The sequence below is a fragment of the Emydura macquarii genome, unplaced genomic scaffold (assembly GCF_026122565.2).
Source record: "Emydura macquarii macquarii isolate MOO-44397 ecotype Brisbane River unplaced genomic scaffold, CSIRO-AGI_Emac_v2 contig_1253, whole genome shotgun sequence".
Lineage (NCBI taxonomy): Eukaryota > Metazoa > Chordata > Testudines > Chelidae > Emydura > Emydura macquarii.
Genome location: NW_027131390.1, coordinates 80,788,239 through 80,806,048, shown reverse-complemented (window position 1 = coordinate 80,806,048; position 17,810 = coordinate 80,788,239). Strand labels below are relative to the sequence as shown.

The window sequence follows — 17,810 nt, the reverse complement described above, 5'->3', positions numbered from 1 at the left end:
TTTGTAAAATAGGCATTTAGGGCCAGATTCTCAGCTCATGCTCTAACCCTTTAGCAAGGCAGTGTGCTAGCAGTGCAAGGGGCCATAAACAACTTTACAAGTGTTGTGATGGAAGGAGCAGGGGTTGGTGGAATATGGTGTGTTCCATTGCTCACTGGAGGAAATATGGTTCCTTGGGAGATGGTTACAAGCGAGTGCAATTTAGCGCTATTAGTCTGGAGTCTACCCTAACTTGGGCCCAATGTTGAACTGGCTCTTGGTAGGCCAAATATTGCAGGAGGTATACCATTTGTCTTCGAGAGGAGACAAATGAGAGGCAACACGACAAACTTATACAATATAATGAATGATCTAAAGCAGATAGGTCAGGAACTTATATTTACTGTTTCTCAAAATTAAAGACCAAAAAGACATTCAGTGAAACTGAAAGGTGGCAAATTTGAAACTGATAGGAGTACATTTTCACACAAATGTATAATTAACCTGTGGAACTAATTGCCACAAGGTATCAGTGAGGCCACAGCTCAGGAGGATTAAAAAAGCATGGGACATTTATATGGAAAACTGGCCATCCAGACTCAGAGGTGTGTGTGTGTGTTTGCGTGTGTGTAAAAATCCCAGGAGTTCTGGAATGGAAATAAACCCCCATGCTTCTAGGTATAAGCCAACCAGTAACTATTGGGATCGGGAGGAAATTTCTCTGGTGACAGGATCTCTCATAACTGACTACTGTAGGATTTCTTGCATTTTCTTCTGAAGCAGCTAGTAGTGGCAAATGGAGCTGGGGAGAGACAGATAATTCCATTTCGCAGGGGATTTTGAAATTTGGTTGTGTTCTGTTTTGGAATTGAAACTCTAACATTTCAAAATTCTCTGAAACAGATATCTGAAAAGTTTTTGATATGGTAATATCAAAAAGATGTTTCATTATAACTTTGCCAAACTTCAGTGGTTTGGGCTGACATTTTCCATGCCAGGTATCTGCTTTAGGGTTTTTTTTGTTTTGTTTTGGAAAAAATTTAAGACACAGCATGTCAGTTGTTTCCAAGAACAAGGATGAGAAAAATACATTGTTTTGTCCATATTAAAAAATTCTGGTGATATTTGCTTTGTAAATGCTCTAAGGTCTCCAGGCTTTGGATAAGGGACTTTACATTTAGTGCAGGGCTGGCCTCTGTGTCAGGAACTTGCCTTTTGCCACCCCCAGGAAAAAGTGCCCGGATTTGGTCAAGTTATAAGCATTTGAAAAAGTGTAGCCCGCTCATGCTCAGTGGAGACATGCTAGAGCTTTCCAGCTAAATTTCCTGAAGATTACATCCACTCTGGGCATGCTCTGATCTGGGGCTGAGCAGGACTTCCTAGCAATTTAATCTCTTAGCTGCTGTGGGTCATGTTGTGCCAGTTCCAGACCCTGCAAATGAAAGCAGGGAGCCTTTCTCTCTTGTGCTCTCATTGCTCCCCCACTGGTAGGCCCAGGTAGCAAGAAGGAGGAAGCTGCCTGATTTAATACTTGAGTAAGGAATGTGGGACCGGGGCCCTTCACTAGTAATTCCATATATTATTATTTGGCAACCGTAATTATTAATAACATAATTTCCTCTCTCTGTTCATTAGATTAGAGTTTTGTATTTATTTTTCAGATATGATTCTTGACCAACAAGTTGGCTCGGGGCAGCTCAGCGAAGATATCCGTCACAGAGTGCACGAAGCTTTACTGAAGCAGCACCACCATCAGAATCAGAAGAAGTTAAGCAACAGGATTCCAATTGTCAGATCCTTTGCTGATATTGGGAAGAAACAGTCTGAGCCTCATTCCATGGACAAAAATGGTAACGTGTGGCATTATTCTGTGTTTCAAAGCCTTTTTATAGCATATACTTTCTCCCTCTAAGCCTAATGTCTGCTGCGGTATTCACAGTATTCAAAGTGTGGTTCTGATGTGAAAAGTGACTATGTAAAAATGGCAGCTTTTATTCTACAGAGCTGCTCCTTGTACATATTCAGAGACACAACTATTGTATTTAGTTACAGAACTACGTGTTTACTACTTTTTAGTCCATTTATCTCTGGAGAATCTGAAGGATGGTTCATGAAGTAAAAAGGAACTGCAATTGTCTTTTAGATTCTAGATTGAGTTTGCAGAGTTGGCAGTTAGGAAAAAATAAAGTTTTCGTTTATAAATGAAAGCCACTGAGACATAATAAAGATGGAACCAGCATTGTTGTTTTTATAGAGTCACTTTTCAGAGAATTGCATTACAAGGGGAAAAAAAGAAGCAAGATTGTGAGTACTTTTATGACAAAAGTTTGGTTTAAGATAAACTTTTATAATAGGGGAGAATAGGTTACACTCTATTTCTAGCATGCTAACTCAATGAGAGCTAGCAGAGGTGTGGTGTAATTTACACCTTCCAGCTTGAAATGTAAATATACCCCAAGATTCTCCAAATCTGTGGTACTAACTAGTTATGTTCATGTACTTGAGTCAGAGATCAGTGAAAGCAGCAGGGCGGTAATTTATCATGAAGAAGATATTCCAAGGATTTTAGTGAGCTTGAAATTTCCTCCATGGCTTCTGACTTGCACAGACTTCATGAGTCTTCTGATCTACAATGCAGTAGAGTCTACTCTTTGTTCCAAATACGGAATACCCCTTGGTGGTAGCCCTGTAATGTAGATTTTACACAGTCTTCCAAGCCTAGCTCCTTTCCTGGGGGGAATCAGAGACCTGGAAGGCTGAATGTAATTTAATCTGAAAAGGACATTAAATAGGAAGATGGTTTCTGTGTGATGGAATAAGGAATTGAAAATAATTTATTTTGAGAGTAGGAAAGAATCCACACTTTAAATTAAAGTGTGTATCTGTTGTACATGCATGCACAAGAGAAAGGCTAAATAGACCATTCTCAGTTATGTGTTCTTTCTTTTTTAATATAACTTTCCATGCAATACTAATGTAAGTTTGCTGCTGGCTTTAAATAAGTATCCCGAGGAATGTGAACATTAAACAAGTTATTGCTTTAATGTTCCTGCCCCGCAATTTCAGCAGTGGGAGGGAGGAAACCGTCCCACTCTTACTGAAGATTGCGCTCCATAATCCCTGTTGCAGTCAATAACTAGGGAACTTCAAATGAACAGTAGGGAAGTGATGCTGCATAGTCTCTAGAGTATGCTTGTTAGAAAAGCCCTGAGAGCTGTTGAAGTGGCACCAGCCCCAATTCAGGAATCTTTCCTGCATGTGGGCTGAAGTTTGGGTAGCTAACAACCCCAGAACATCCTAATTTTGTCCAGATTCCATATGAGATTTACTGAACTCTCCAGTTCAATAACACGTCTCTGTTCAGGACAGCATTTAAATATATGATTGCCATTAAGCCTGTTTTTAAATCAGATTGAAGTCAATGTGCTTGAATGTGGCTCTGAACAGAGATACACATGCTTAAGTGCTTTGTATATCAGGGCCTTAGAGTGCTCTGGGCATTATCTGCCCTATAATGCAATCTGCAATCTTGTGTGAGAACCACAGACCATTTTCATTATATTATTTATATTGTATTTAATTCATTTTAGAAGAGTAAAAATATCCATAGGAATATTTAAACAAAGGTAAATCATCTTTGTGTCCAAGTTATAGTGATCATGCCACGCATGCTTTTTAATAATCCAATGCAGGTCGGAATGTCTCTTCTTTATCTCGAAGTATTACCTAGCAACTTGCCACTTTCCTATATTGGCCTTTTCAAAGTAGAAAAAAGGTTCCCTGTGTTAAGGCTGAGCTTTTTTTGAAATGTTTATTTCTTATTCTAAATTTCATTAAATCAACACTTTTTTTCTTGTGTTCAGATCACTGGATATGTGCTTTGTCTATTGGACAAATGTGATTAGTTAGCTTTAGCACATCTCAGAAAGAAAAGGACAAAATTAGTTTAGCTCTTCTGCTTACAAAGGAATGTAAAATGATTATTTATTTATTTATTTATTCATATGTTTGTTTGTTTATTTATTTATTTTCTCCTCAAGGCCATGGAGCCCCCGTGCAGCTGTGCCACATCCAATACAACAGTCTACATCCTATAGTGGCAGTTGCTGTCCCTGTTCTCCTTTTAAAAATAAGGGGAACAGAGAGGAGAGAGATTGTTTAGTGGGTCGGCGTGGTCTCAGGCCCATGGACTCCTGTACATCCCTTTTGTACGATGCTCCTCATCATTCTTCACACTGTCATGGGTAGCTCTTCCTTAAAGCACTGTTCATAAGGTATGCAGAATCACCCACCTTTGGTAGTTCTGCTGCCTTCTGGGCCTTGTCCATAGACAGGAGCTCCTTGTTTGTAGGGTGAACATTCAGTTCTTGTCTCTCTCCAGCTATTCTCCCACACACATCCCTTTCTTTGGGTATGTTTACATTGATGGCGGCAAAGTCGCTGTCATCAGATCGACTTATCTGGATTGACTGAGTGGTCAAGTGTAGACCCGCTCAATTGTTCAGGAAGTCAGCGTTAGTAAACCACCTCCTCAAGTGGCGCAGTGCAGTGAAGACACCGTGTAGAACAGAAATACAGCAGTCAACGGGAGTTACGCAAGCTATTCTGTGTAGCTTGCGTAACTCCTGTCGACTGCCGCCGAATCGCCGGGTAAGTGTAGACCAGGCCTTTGTAACTACAACACCTGCTTGGGAAACTTGCCTTTTCCCCTAGGGCCTAATGTTCCCCTACTTTCTTGCATGTGTATGTAAAACGAGGGCATGATCTAGCTTTTGCAGTCTGTGGATGGGGTATGCCTCTTTCTGGTAGCTGTAGCTGGAAATTTCACATCTGTTTTAAAACTAAGAGCCATTGTGCAAGATGCTCTTATCATTAGAATGATTGCTCATGAAGACAATTTCTGTGAAAACTAACGTACAGTAAGCTACATTTGTTAAAAAAACCCCAATCCTAACATTAAGACAAAAAAACCTTATATATCAGGCATGTGCTGTGAGAAACGTCTTTGCTTCCTGAGGACAGCCTTGCAAAACCTGCATGTGGTTCCACTTTAGCCTGCTTCTTCTGATGCCTCTGTGTGGTGTGTGTGTATGGCATGTTCTGCATATGGGTGTAAAAAAGGTTCTGACCAATTGCAAGGTATGAAAATGTCCTTCTCTCCCACAATCTCAAAATTGTATTAAAATAACAGTTCAATTTATTTTACTATTATTTCTATTTATTGGATCAAAGGCTTAATTACACCCATGGCTTGTCATTCCTGTGGGAGAGGGAACAGCTCTTCTGAGGTATCCTTAAAGTCTTGCTGATCCCTCCAGTTTTCTCCTTTTACTCTCCCAGTCCTCACAGGCTGAAGAAATGGATGTAGCCCTTTTCAGAGCCCATCAATGCTGATTCTGAGATGATCAGAGAGTAATAAAGAGAGCAGTGCCAGATACATAGTCCCAGAGCCTTATCTTCTGTTCTACTGAGGCAATGCATAGCCACCAGAATCTGCCCTAACAAGGCAGCTAAAGATTTTTCCTGGTGTAACTATAATGCCTTTATGGCCAAGATGAAGTCTGCTCTGCTCTGCTCTGCAGGCGGCTTCAGCCAAAAAAAGCATGGACAGAAATTCAGCAGGGAAACTTCCTTCCATTCCAGGGGCACCTGTTCCAAACACCTCCTCCTGGAGGAAACATGCATCCTCTCCCCCCGAATAGTAAAAAAAATATGGGAAAAGGGAAATATTTATTAACGGTGATGAATGGAGAAAAACAATGGGGAGGCGGGGGAGATGGGGAAGTGGTAAAACAGCAGTAAAATATCCAACATGAGGACTTACAGGCCCAGTGATACCACAATATAAAAGGATAGACACCAAGCATCTAGACGTAGAGTTCAGGAATCCTGGCCAGAGTTCCAGTCCAACAGTGAGTCTTGGATGCTCCTGTTTGTCTTTGACACCAGCAAACCTCCCCCCCAAAACCCGTCTAGTTCCCTGTTCTGCTGCTCTCTGCAAACCCATACAGAGTGACAGCTTCCCCACTTAACTAGCTACAGCCTCCTTCCTTCTTCCTAGTGCAAAGTCACATATCCCATTCATCACAGCCCCATTCAGCTCTGGGTGATGGTGATACTGGGTCTGGCTCTGGTTTGTCCTTCTCAGGTGATTCCTCGCATGGTGCGCCTCCTGGCTCCCATCCTGGAATGGCCCCGGTCAGCTGCTCTGTCCCTCCCAGGCTTCGGGCTGGTTCTCGGCTGCTTTGCTTTGGGAGAACCTGCTTGCCATAGGCTCTCTTATCTTGAGCTACCAACACTGGATGCTCTCCCTACCTTGACTCCCCTCCCCCTGCAACATCAAGCACTTCCTATGCCGCAGGACAAGGTTTTAAAGGGACCATGCTGTCTAAACCACAAGGGACTTACGCTGACATAAGGGAATCCTCAAGCAGTTTAAAGATAATATAGTGCTATGTGACTGCTGCAACGTATATAGCCACTAGGCCCTTGTTGTCCCCAGTGTGGGGGCATGGAAAGATGGTTTAGCACCACCATTTTCCCCCACGTGTCGCTTAGTTTAGCTAAGGATTCAACCTCTTCTCTCTCCAATGTCTGCACGTGCTTGCTTGGCAGCACACCCAACCCCAGATATCTTGGAAGTAAAGGCCTGAGAACACGACTTAAACCACATCCCCCATATTGGGACAACCTGTTGTGCCACCACTAGACCAACAGGATGACATTACTGGAAGATATTTGTGCTTATGTTTTTCCTCTGTTTTTCTTTGTGTGTGAATCTATCAGACCTTCTAATTAATATGCTTTGTATTTTGTAGTATTATCTTTTATTTAGAATGGCTTTTCTTCACATCCTCTTCAGGGCTAAGATGTCAGGGTGCTATGGATTTACCATGCATTTTTAATGCTGCCATGCTGTGTTTAACTTTCACTTTTCATTAAGCATCAAAACTGTGAGAATTAGAAGCCTGCTTTTGATGTTCCAATAAAAAGTGACACTCAAATTTGGCATAACAACAGGAAAATATATTTAAAAAAAAAAAAAGCTTAGTTTGACACTGAATGCCCAGAATGGAGGATGGAAAAATATTTCAGCATAAATGCTGTTAAAGCCAGTGAAATTTTAAAATATATAACTCTTTGCCATTACTGAGTCTTCTTTGCAGATCAGGTTTGGAAAGCTATGTAACACATATTTTTAGTGAGATTAATAGAATTCTTATCCCGATGTTTGAGAATTATATATGTAAATTTCTGTGTATCAAGATAATGGTATACCTCATAAGCTAGCTTCAACCAGATGCATCACTTCTGTATTATTTCAGGAATGGTAACAAATATTTTTGGGGCTTCTGCACTTTTGAACAGGTTTCTGCAAAGCAGAATTCAAGCATACTTTTTTGTTGAAACAGTCTCATGCAGAGTGAACAAGTAGAGTGAGTTTCATGCAGGCCCACTGACGGAGGCAAGGCAAGGGGACAATTTCCCAGGGGCCCGACAATTTTAAAAGGCCTGGGTGGATAGGAGGATAGATACGTATCTGTCTCTCCTCCACACCTGCCCTTCCCCTAAGGCCCCTGCAGCTCGCACTCTCAGCCCCTCCCCTGAGCTGAGCTTGTTATTACACGCCATCCAGGTTCCTAGGTGACTAAGGAGGTGATACCTGCTACTCAGCTTCCCGGCTTCATCAGTAATCTCCCTGGGGAGTTCAAGGGACCCAGGAAGCTGAGTAGCAGATACCATCTCCTCAGCCATCCAGGAACCTGCATGGTGCATAATAAATAAGCTTGGCTCAGGGGAGGGGCTAATATGTGTATGTGATTTCTGTCCTGGAGATGAGAATCCCAACCCCAGCTCCAAGTGTAGAAAAACTTGTTGCTGGTGTAACTGAGGAAAGGAAGGTAGCAGGACAGGTGATTAACGGTTAGGTGCAAGAAGATATAAGTTACAATAGCCCTTTCCATCCACATTAATATACACCATCTTGCACCTTCTTCTGTTCCTGACACCAACTGAGACTCATTTAGAATCAGTCACACCCCTTTATCAACAGACAACTTATCATCACCTCTACATTTGACACAGATATGACACTGTGTAGCTGGGGGCTGTAAAAACTAATATCCCTGTAACACACACTCACCAGTGGGTTACATAAGAAAGTGTGAGTCAAAGTAGACTCCATCTTACTTTGTCATATGCCTTCTCACACCTTTTTCTAGCTCCTTGGTTTGTAAATTGCATTAATTTAGACTTCCTTGTACTTGCTACTATGGATGTAAGTGAATGTAATGGAGCTAAATTAGTGTAAGGGGATCTGATTTATGCCCACAGATTATAAATGACTGTTCAATTGCATTACATGTGTTTACATTATTTTCATCCCAGTTTCATAATCTTTTATCTGCAGTTAAGCATTAATTCCCAAACTCGGTAGGTATAGGATACAGAGTGACCTAAACATACTGGAGGATTGGGCCAAAAGAAATCTAATGAGGTTCAACAAAGAAAAGTGCAGAGTCCTCCACTTGGGAAGGAAGAATCCCATGCACAGCTATAGACTGGGGACCGATGAGCTGGGCAGCAGCTCTGCAGAAAAGGACCTGGGGGTAACAGTGGATAAAAAGCTGGATATGAGTCACCAGTGTGCCCTGGTTGTCAAAAAGGCTAATAGCATATTGGGCTGCATTAGGAGGGGCATTGCCAGCAGGTCACGGGAAGTGATTATTCCCCTCTATTCGGCATTGGTGAGGCCACATTTAGAATATTGTGTCCAGTTTTGGGCCCCCCACTACAAAAAGGATGTGGACAAGTTGGAGAGAGTCAGCGGAGGGCAACAAAAATGATTAGGGGTCTGGAGCACAGGACTTATGAGGAGAGGCAGAGGGAACTGGGCTTGTTTAGTCTGCAAAAGAGAAGAATGAGGGGAGATTTGATAGTGGGCTTTAACTACCTGAAAGGGGGTTCCAGGGAGGATGGGGCTAGGCTGTTCTCGGTGGTGGCAGATGACAGACCAAGGAGCAACGGTCTCAAGTTGCAGGACGGGAGGTCTAGGTTGGACATTAGGAAAAAGTTTTTCACTAGGAGGGTGGTGAAGCACTGGAATGGGTTACCTAGGGAGGTGGTGGAATCTCCATCCTTAGAGGTTTTTAAGCTGAGGCTTGACAAAGCCCTGGCTGGGATGATATAGCTGAGGTTAGTCCTGCTTTGAGCAGGGGGTTGGACTAGATGACCTCCTGAGGTCCCTTCCAACTCTAATATTCTATGATTCTATTATTCTAAAAAGCAGATGAAACTACACGGAGGTCAATAGAGAATCTTCTGTTTACACCAGTGGTGAATTTGGCTCTAAAGACTTGATCCTATATTCCTTGCCTGTTCAAGACACGCAGTGACTTAAATGAGAGTTTTTGGGTGCATAAGTAAAACGGGATCAAATTCTTAATAGGTTTCCTTTTCTCTGTATAGCTAATACAGCTGGACCCGATAATAGTAATTCTAAATTAAATGATCTAATATTGTATTTTGTATTTGACATTCATTCTTTTCAAGCTAACTAATTTTACTCAAGACTTATTATCCACAGCTTTCTCATAACATTATTGAAATAAGACTCATGTAATTCTTAAACATTGTCACCCAATATTTGTTCTTCCTTTCTCCATATGGTCCTTGTACCCATGATTAAATGTATAATCCAAATATATGGAATTGTGTCATTCATCTTTATATTTCTTTATTTTGCTCTGTCTTTGTTGTGTCTGTCTCTAACAGGCTCATCTCATCTCTGTATCTCCCTCATCTCCTACCCTTTGGGTTCTGTAAGTTCCTTGAAGGTTTGAGAGGTAGTATAAAAACGTATCCTGCTTGGGCTTCAGGTCAATTAAAATGTACATCCATGTCTTCATCTTAGCTTCCTTCTGGCATGCAACTTTTTGCTATTGGCTAATAATTAATATTTAAGGCCTTTGGCAGAAGCTGTGATAATTTTATAAGAGAATCCTACATGTTGATGGTCATTATTTGGAACAAGATGGAATATTTGAGACTAGAAACTATTTTTTTTAAACACATTTTCTTATATCAATTGAGAAAGTGGCAAACCGGAGCATTTTGGTTAGAGTTGCATGAGTTCATAGAATTATGTTTGAGGTTCAGGCCTAATATTACAAAAATCCATAATCTGGCTTCCTCCACTTCCTCTCATTAGAAGTATTTTCAAATGTCACCAAATTCTACCCTCAGTTGTGCAGGTACAATGGGAGTGGCAGTTGGTCCATGGTGGTTAAGACCTTAAGGAACGAATGTTCCTTACAAATACTGTAGCTAAAAGCTTGAATTTTATATTGTATTTGAACTTTACAATACTCTAACCAAAATTTGACCCTAATCCACTTAATACATTGTTACTATTTATACCTTTGTTTACTAGTCTCCTTCAATCTGAGTCCCTTTAAGATTTGAAAGTCACAGTTAAAAATGCCCAAGGCCCTGTACTGGGCTCCCAAAACACCAAACCATTACTGAATGGAAAGGAGTACAGTAGCTTGGTGTATGCTTTTTAAATATTTAGGCTTTATGAAGCTCCTTGTTTATTTTGCCTTGATTTCTGTTAGTTGTACCTTTTTATTTTGTGCTTTTTGTGATTACTGTGTTTACTGTAGTTGTTTTTGTCTTTCACAATAGGAATTTCCAGAGGTTTCTTGGATAAAAACAATATAATATTGAGTACTGAAAGTATCCTGATTTCAGTAACTTTTTGGGTTGAAATTTTGGAAGGCCATAGTATACTGTAGCTTAAATTCTCTTACTGAAACTCTGATTTTTACTTGTGCAATTAGTAGGTTAAAATACTGAAATCCGAGGTATCTTTTGATATGGGTATCAATCAATGCAATATAAAAAAGGACCCCATTTTAATTCCTTTTATATATCAATGGTTTGGTTTTGCATGAAAGAATCTATTTAATGTGAATTATTGTTATTTCCAAAAATTGAGCATGCCTATCTACTGTACATACTTTCAAAGTCTTGGTAATTTTCCTTTATCTTAAAAGCAAATCATTTTCTACAAAATCATGAAGTGTGTTTCATTGTTTTGGTGTTGGCATTTTAATTAAATAGGTAAGCCTAAAACCTATTTAAACATAAGTTTTTCAGTTGAAATGTTTAAGTTCCTTTCTGTGTGTGCTGAGTATTTCAGTGAGATAGCATGTTATAGTTGATTGGCAGGAACATGCTTTAGAAAATCTGCAATTTTCTTTGATGACTTCTCAAATAGAAGAATATAACTATTGGAATGCTTGATGCATACTGACAGTAGAATAAATACAGATGTTGATATTGTCATTAACTTTTTAAGAGCTCTATCTATACCTCAGCACTGTTAGAGAGTGAAATTCTGGTTATCCCCCTCCGCAAGTACAAATAAAAATGTTTTGCTTGACAGATACACAGGGGAGAGGAGCAGTGGAATCATCCTCCTTAACCTGAAGACAGGACATAGAGCAGCTGCATGAATGTGGCTGTTGCTGTGGCAAACTGCCTGTAGTTGTGGCTTGTCCTTGATCCTATTACCCAGGTCCCCACCATTCCCCTTGGCCTAATCATAATATTGCCAACCCCAGGCATTCAAAAATAATGAGCCAGACTCCCCCAAATCAAGAGATTATCTTAAAAATCATGAGAATTTTAAAAAATTTAACCTGTTGTGTTTTCTTAATTTGCTGTCTGGATTTTCAGCCTGTAGGGTCTACTTGGTTTGCATTTTCAGATTTTCTCCTCTACTGTGAGGGCTAGCAACTTAGTATTTTACTTAAATGAAGGCCAAAATTCTCATGAAATCATTTGTTCTCAGGTTGCTCTAGCATGCATGGAAAATGAAAGATAAAGTCTTGTATTGGCTTACAAAAAGAACAAAAGCCATTCATAAACTCCACACACATACTAACTGGGTCCTGTGTTTTCTGTTGTGTGCATTTCTATTTCCAGAGGGAGTTACTGGACACAATAGTTAAAGCAAGTGTTTAGATCATTAAAAACTGTCATCGCATTAGTTGGTTAGAGACTCTCAGGCTGTCTACACTTTGAGTTGTGGGTGTGATTTCCATCTCGAGGATTCATACGCTAGCTCTCATAGAATCTTGGAAATGTAGAGCTGGAAGGGACTTTGAGAAGTCATCAAGTCCATCTCCCTGTGCTGTGCAGGACCAAGTAAACATAGACCATCCATGACAGGTGTTTGTACAACTTGTTTTTAAACACTTCCAATGATGGGGACTCCACGACCTCCCTTGGAAGCCTATTCCAGAGCTTAACTACCCTTGTAGTTAGAAAGTTTTTCCTAATATCTAACTTAAATTTCTGTTGCTGCAAATTAAGCCCATTACTTCTTGTCCTACCTTCAGTGCACATGCAGAACAACTGATCACCATCCTCTTTATAACAGCCCTTAACTTATTTGAAGACTATCATCAGGTCCCTCCCAAAGTCTTTTTTCTCAATACTAAATATGCCCAGTTTTTCTAACCTTTCCTTATAAGTCAGGTTTTCTAAATCTTTTATCATTTTTGTTGCTTCCTGCTGGACACTCTCCAGTTTGTCCACATCTTTCCTGAAGTGTGGTGCCCAAAATTGGATACAGTATTCCAGCTGAAGCCTAACCAGTTCCAAGTAACTAATTCCCATGTCTTACACGTGATACTCCTGTTAATTTACCCCAAAATGAAATTAGCCTTTTTTTTGCAGCTGCAACACATTGTTGACTCTCATTCAGTTTGTGATCCACTATACTTCCCAGACTCTTTTCAGCAATACTACTGCCTAGCTGATTATTCTCTGTTTTGTAGTTGTGCATTGGATTTTTCCTTCCTAAGTGAAGTACTTTGCATTTGTTTTTATGGAATTTGATCTTGAATTCAGACCAGTTCTCCAATTTGTCAAGGTCATTTTGCATTCTAATGCAGTCTTCCTAAATGCTTGCTGCCCCTCACAGCTAGGTGGTATTTGCAAATTTTATAAGAATACTCTTCACTCTATTAGCCAAGTCATTAATGAAAATATTGAATAGTACTGAACCCAGGACTGACCCCTGTGGAATCCCACTAGATGCTCCTTACCAGTTTGACAGGGAACCATTGATAACTAATTTTTTAATACAGTCTTGCAACCAATTGTGCACCCACCTCAAAATAATTTCATGAGACCACATTTCTCTGGTTTGCTCATGAGAACGTCATATGGGACAGTGGAAAAAGCCTTACTAAAATCAAGAAATAACACATCTACTGCTTCCCCTATCTACTAGGGCATTAACCAACCTAATTTCCTGGTTTGACAGGGCTATTCCTTATCACCCTAATATCCTCCAGGTGCTTAGAAATTGATAATTTAATAATTCATTCCAGAATCTTTCCAGATATTGAAGTTAGGTAGACTGGTCTATAATTCCCCGAGTCCTCTTTGTTCCGCTTTTTAAAGTTAGGTATGATGTTTGCCCTTTTCATGGAGAAAGAGAGCGAAACATAGGGTAGTTGTGGTGATGGGATGGGATGGGCTAGCTGCCCTGAGTACATGCCTAGGATCTTCTTGGAAGGGTACGTACCCAGGGCAGGCAGCCACTCCATCAGCTTGCACTGTTGCAGCAACATTTTATTTTTAGCATGCTAGCTGCACAAGAGCTAAAGCAGGTATTTCTCTTTGAGCTGGGAATCATACCCCCAGCTCAAAGAGTAGGTGTACACTTAGTGTGACGTTTATGGATCTGCATTAAAGCAGTTATAAAAGTCTTCGCCGGGGGTCCATGCTCTTACTCTGAATTTAGGGGATGATTTTATTTCTCCTGCTAAACATCTCTACTCCCATTTACTCCATCTTTGTACAAGGGCCAGAATTTAACTAAAGAATTGCATTTCAGCTTTCATTTTATGGAATAACAATACAACTGTAATACTACGTTAGGAAAAAAGATTTAGCTTCTCTCTTTCTCTTTCTAGCATACAAAATGTGTATGCTAATATCTATAATTATACATGTTTACTGTTTGCCTAGAAAAATAAATAATGAACATTCAGTCCATGTCACGTAATTCCAACAGCATTCTTCCCTGAATTTGAGGAAATTAAAGATCTTAAGTTACAGATCTAAACTGTACTTTCTCTTGTACCTTTATGATCCCAACCAAATCATTAGGGTTGTGTGGGTAAAACTGAGGGCAGAATCTGGCCAGACATTTTGCAACACCTCTCTCTTATTAGTTGTGAAATTCCTCCCTGAGTAATGTGAACCACTGGAGATTTTTTATTGGAATTATTCTTCATGCAGTCTATTGGGGTGAAATTCATTCATGTGCATACAAAGCCTAACTATTTAAGAATACCTTTAGCTCTTATCAAAGAGCTTAAGTGTGATGTAAGTGATGCAAAAGCTTTCTGCTGGGCTTCTCCATGGGAGTGCATTTCACTTTAATAGAATGTGAAAAACCAAATGCAATACAGAGTCACCAGAGAGTTTTACGTGACATTGTTGAAATCATCAGAAGGGTATAGAAGTTGTATTCACATGCTTCGGTTTTATAATCAAAAGAAGTAGAACACTATTGTCTGGGACGGTTATGGTCCAAATTGATTCTAATATTTTGCTATAGTCAGCAACCTTAATATCAAAAGCCAATTTTTTAAGCATGAAAACAAAGTAATATGCAGTAATACATAGTATGAAAGGTATGACGCTTTTAACTTACAGTTATAATTTTGAGACTGGCAAATTGAATGGCTGCTAATTAACCATTTGCACATTCATAACCGAATATTTGCAACTAGTGGTGGGAGAACAGTTTACAAAAATTGTAGATATTCCCCTGAAATATTTTTATAGACTAAAATTCTCTTAAAATCATTGTTTTATAGGAAAATTTTCAAATGACAATAATTCATTAATCTTCATCATATGAAAGTAAAATAAAATATCTCAGAATCGTAACCGGTCTTGCTTAAATGCATTTGCTGGAGTGCTCTCTCTTTCTCTCTCTCTGTCTGAATAGAGTTGATCAAATACCAGAATTTTCATCTTTGTTTTCATGAAAATATCAATTTTGGTCACATTTCTGCCGAATAACTATTTCAACAGAAAATGTCTTTCTGACAGGCCACTTCCCACCCGATCAGTCCAACATTTTTCACCCAAGGTATTTATGTGTATGTCTCTCCCTCCCCTCTAAATTCTTTACATTTTACAGATTGAATTGAGATAGGATTCACTCTTTTACTCCCCCATTAGAGGCAAAGAATTTTCTTTCCGTGGCTAAGTTCCCCAACTGTCTTTCTGACAATCAAACCAAAGGCTCTCCCTCCCCTCTATTAAATGAATTGAGATAGGATTCTATTCTTTCCCTTCCTGTTCCTTGCACTCTCTTCTAGAGGGACCTGAGTGTCCTCATTAGTTAAAGTACATTTTAAATGCATGGATGGACATTCTTCTCCCTTACATGCCCTTTTTCTGTTACCTGATCCTCTTTTTACACCTTCAGTGGCAACACCCAACTATTTTGCAGAGGTAATATTACCCCAGTCTAAAATTACTATTACTGCAATGCTATTATTCAGACTTAGTCAGGCTTCCCTACAGAATATTAAAGTTTCCTGTAGCCTTATAGCTTTTTTAAGTAATAATGTTTGTCCCTCTTCTTCAATGGCTAATAATACTGGACACAGTTGAGATTAATAGAAAACTGACAATAACTAGAAAAATAAAAGATGATATATTCAAATGAGAAGGTGGAAAGTTTTGCTGAGTCACCCCAGACAGAACTACACATCAATACTCACTGCACTGGTTTACCTATGACCTTAAGAGCCATATCTCCAAAAGATAGCTCTAATAGCACACCAGTCAAAAGCCTTGATCCAGCAAACACTTACTCCCATGTATAACTTCATTCATGAGTAATCCCATCAGCTTCAATAGCGCTACTAACATGAATAAACTCATGCATGTTTTTGTTTGCATGATTATGGTTTATGTTTGAACACTTCCTCCTGTCATGAGCACTTCTAATTTTTATAAATATTTTGTGTTTCTTCCTCCCTGGATTTTATTGGGAATTTCTTCACTTAAAAATGTTGTTTTCCATTTCAATTTATTTAACATTTATAACAATTTAACAATTATTTAACAATTTATAAATGTCTTTGAATGGCCAAATTTTCTGAACAGCCTAAATTTCAGTACATTTATTTTTCATAACAAGACACTTTATTCTAGCTTTGGTTGTCATGCTAGTCAATGCCCATTTACGAATGTGAGGAAACGTGTGCAGGGGAAGTCCCCTTTAATTCACTACTCACAGGGGTAAGTGTTTAGAACTGAGACCTAAACTTGGCAGCGCCTCACATGGTTTAGAAAATTACCTTTGTAGATGTGGGACTGAAGTTTTTTAAATTAGGATTTTTTAATGGAGTAACAACTCTTAACAGAACTTACACACTGTGAATAGCATAAAAATCTGTCCTCACAATATTCAACAGTAGGTTTAAATTTTTCTAAAATGGATTCTCCCATCTCTAGCTGCAGCTAATGAATATTTTGTCTGTTGAGAATTTGTCTGTTATTCTAAATAAATCTTTAATTTCACTTCCATACTTACATTCTCATACATATGTGGTGTGAAACATATGTGATACTCTAATTTAATTTTAACACTTGTTTCATAGAATGCTTCTGTAGTAATGTAAATAATTGTTAGTATTCTGTAATAACAATATATTTTTTTAGCAGGTCAGATTGTTTCCCCACAGTCTGCTCCAGCCTGCATTGAAAATAAAAATGACGTGAGCAGAGAAAACAGCACTGTTGACTTTAGCAAGGTAAGCATTTATTGACTATGAAAGGAGCCTTCTGACTGACATGTAGACATTTTAAATAAAAAGAGTAATTTGTGTTAATCAGAGAAAGCTTAAATGTGTTTCTCTTAAATATTATTAAACAAAATACATATGTTGCACCTACAATAAAGAGGGTTTTTAAACATTTCCAATAAAGCATTGTTAAAATATTGCTAACAGGAAATCACATTCCAGGAGATTAGACACACTTTTCATTGCATAACACTATACAGACATAACAGATTGTGGGGAGAGGTCTCAGAAATGAGTAAAGGGCTGACTAAGTAGGAAAGTAATTCAAATTGCTTATAATTCAGACTCAGCATATGTTCTCTTTTGGAAATAATGAATATATGTAAAATGGGCTTTTTGTAGCCTGCTTTTGTGGATTCTGTGTGTCTGAAGACACTTTTATTAAACATCTACAACTTGCACTTGTGACACCAAGATATTTCAGTGCACTTTCCAAAGATGCACAAGAATTCAGTAGTATGGTTTGGAATGAAAACTAACAATAGAAAGAAAGGAAATACAAACTAGTCTTCTAGTTTTAGTATAAAAAATGTTCCTCATCTTTGGAGAAGGAGCTGAGTGCCTAAAGCAAACTTTCACATTAGGTACAGGATGAGACAGGCATGCCAGCAACAGATGACTTCAGCTGACACTTGGATGAGTAAATCAGGAAAGGTGATTTGAACTAAAGTTCTAAAGGGATTTATAAAGTTAGTGAAGAATGGCACTTTGAATCTGTTGTGGAATCTGACTGCTAGCCAGTATAACTGAGCCAGCACTACAGTTATGTGCTCGCTCCATCTGGTGCCAGACAGAATCCTAGCAGCAGCAGTTCATACTAGCTGAAGTCTGGCAGTTTTGTGTGCAAGAGCTAGAAGACCATTAAAAAGGGCAGTACAGTTGTCTATGTGGGATGAAACAAAGACATGAAAAGGATTT

General features: G+C 39.1%; 1 protein-coding gene across 2 annotated transcripts in view; it reads left to right on the top strand.

Moving 5' to 3' along the window:
- SLC4A10 (solute carrier family 4 member 10) overlaps positions 1-17,810 on the top strand; it is a 171,542-nt gene that overhangs the window by 92,436 nt on the left and 61,296 nt on the right. Inside the window, exons 6-7 of one of the 2 annotated variants that reach the window (XM_067549364.1) lie at positions 1,641-1,829; positions 16,753-16,841. In XM_067549364.1, coding sequence (XP_067405465.1) covers positions 1,641-1,829; positions 16,753-16,841 — 278 coding nt within the window. Of the gene's footprint in view, positions 1-1,640; positions 1,830-16,749; positions 16,842-17,810 lie in introns of both variants that reach the window. The other variant, XM_067549362.1, reaches the window with a different exon arrangement.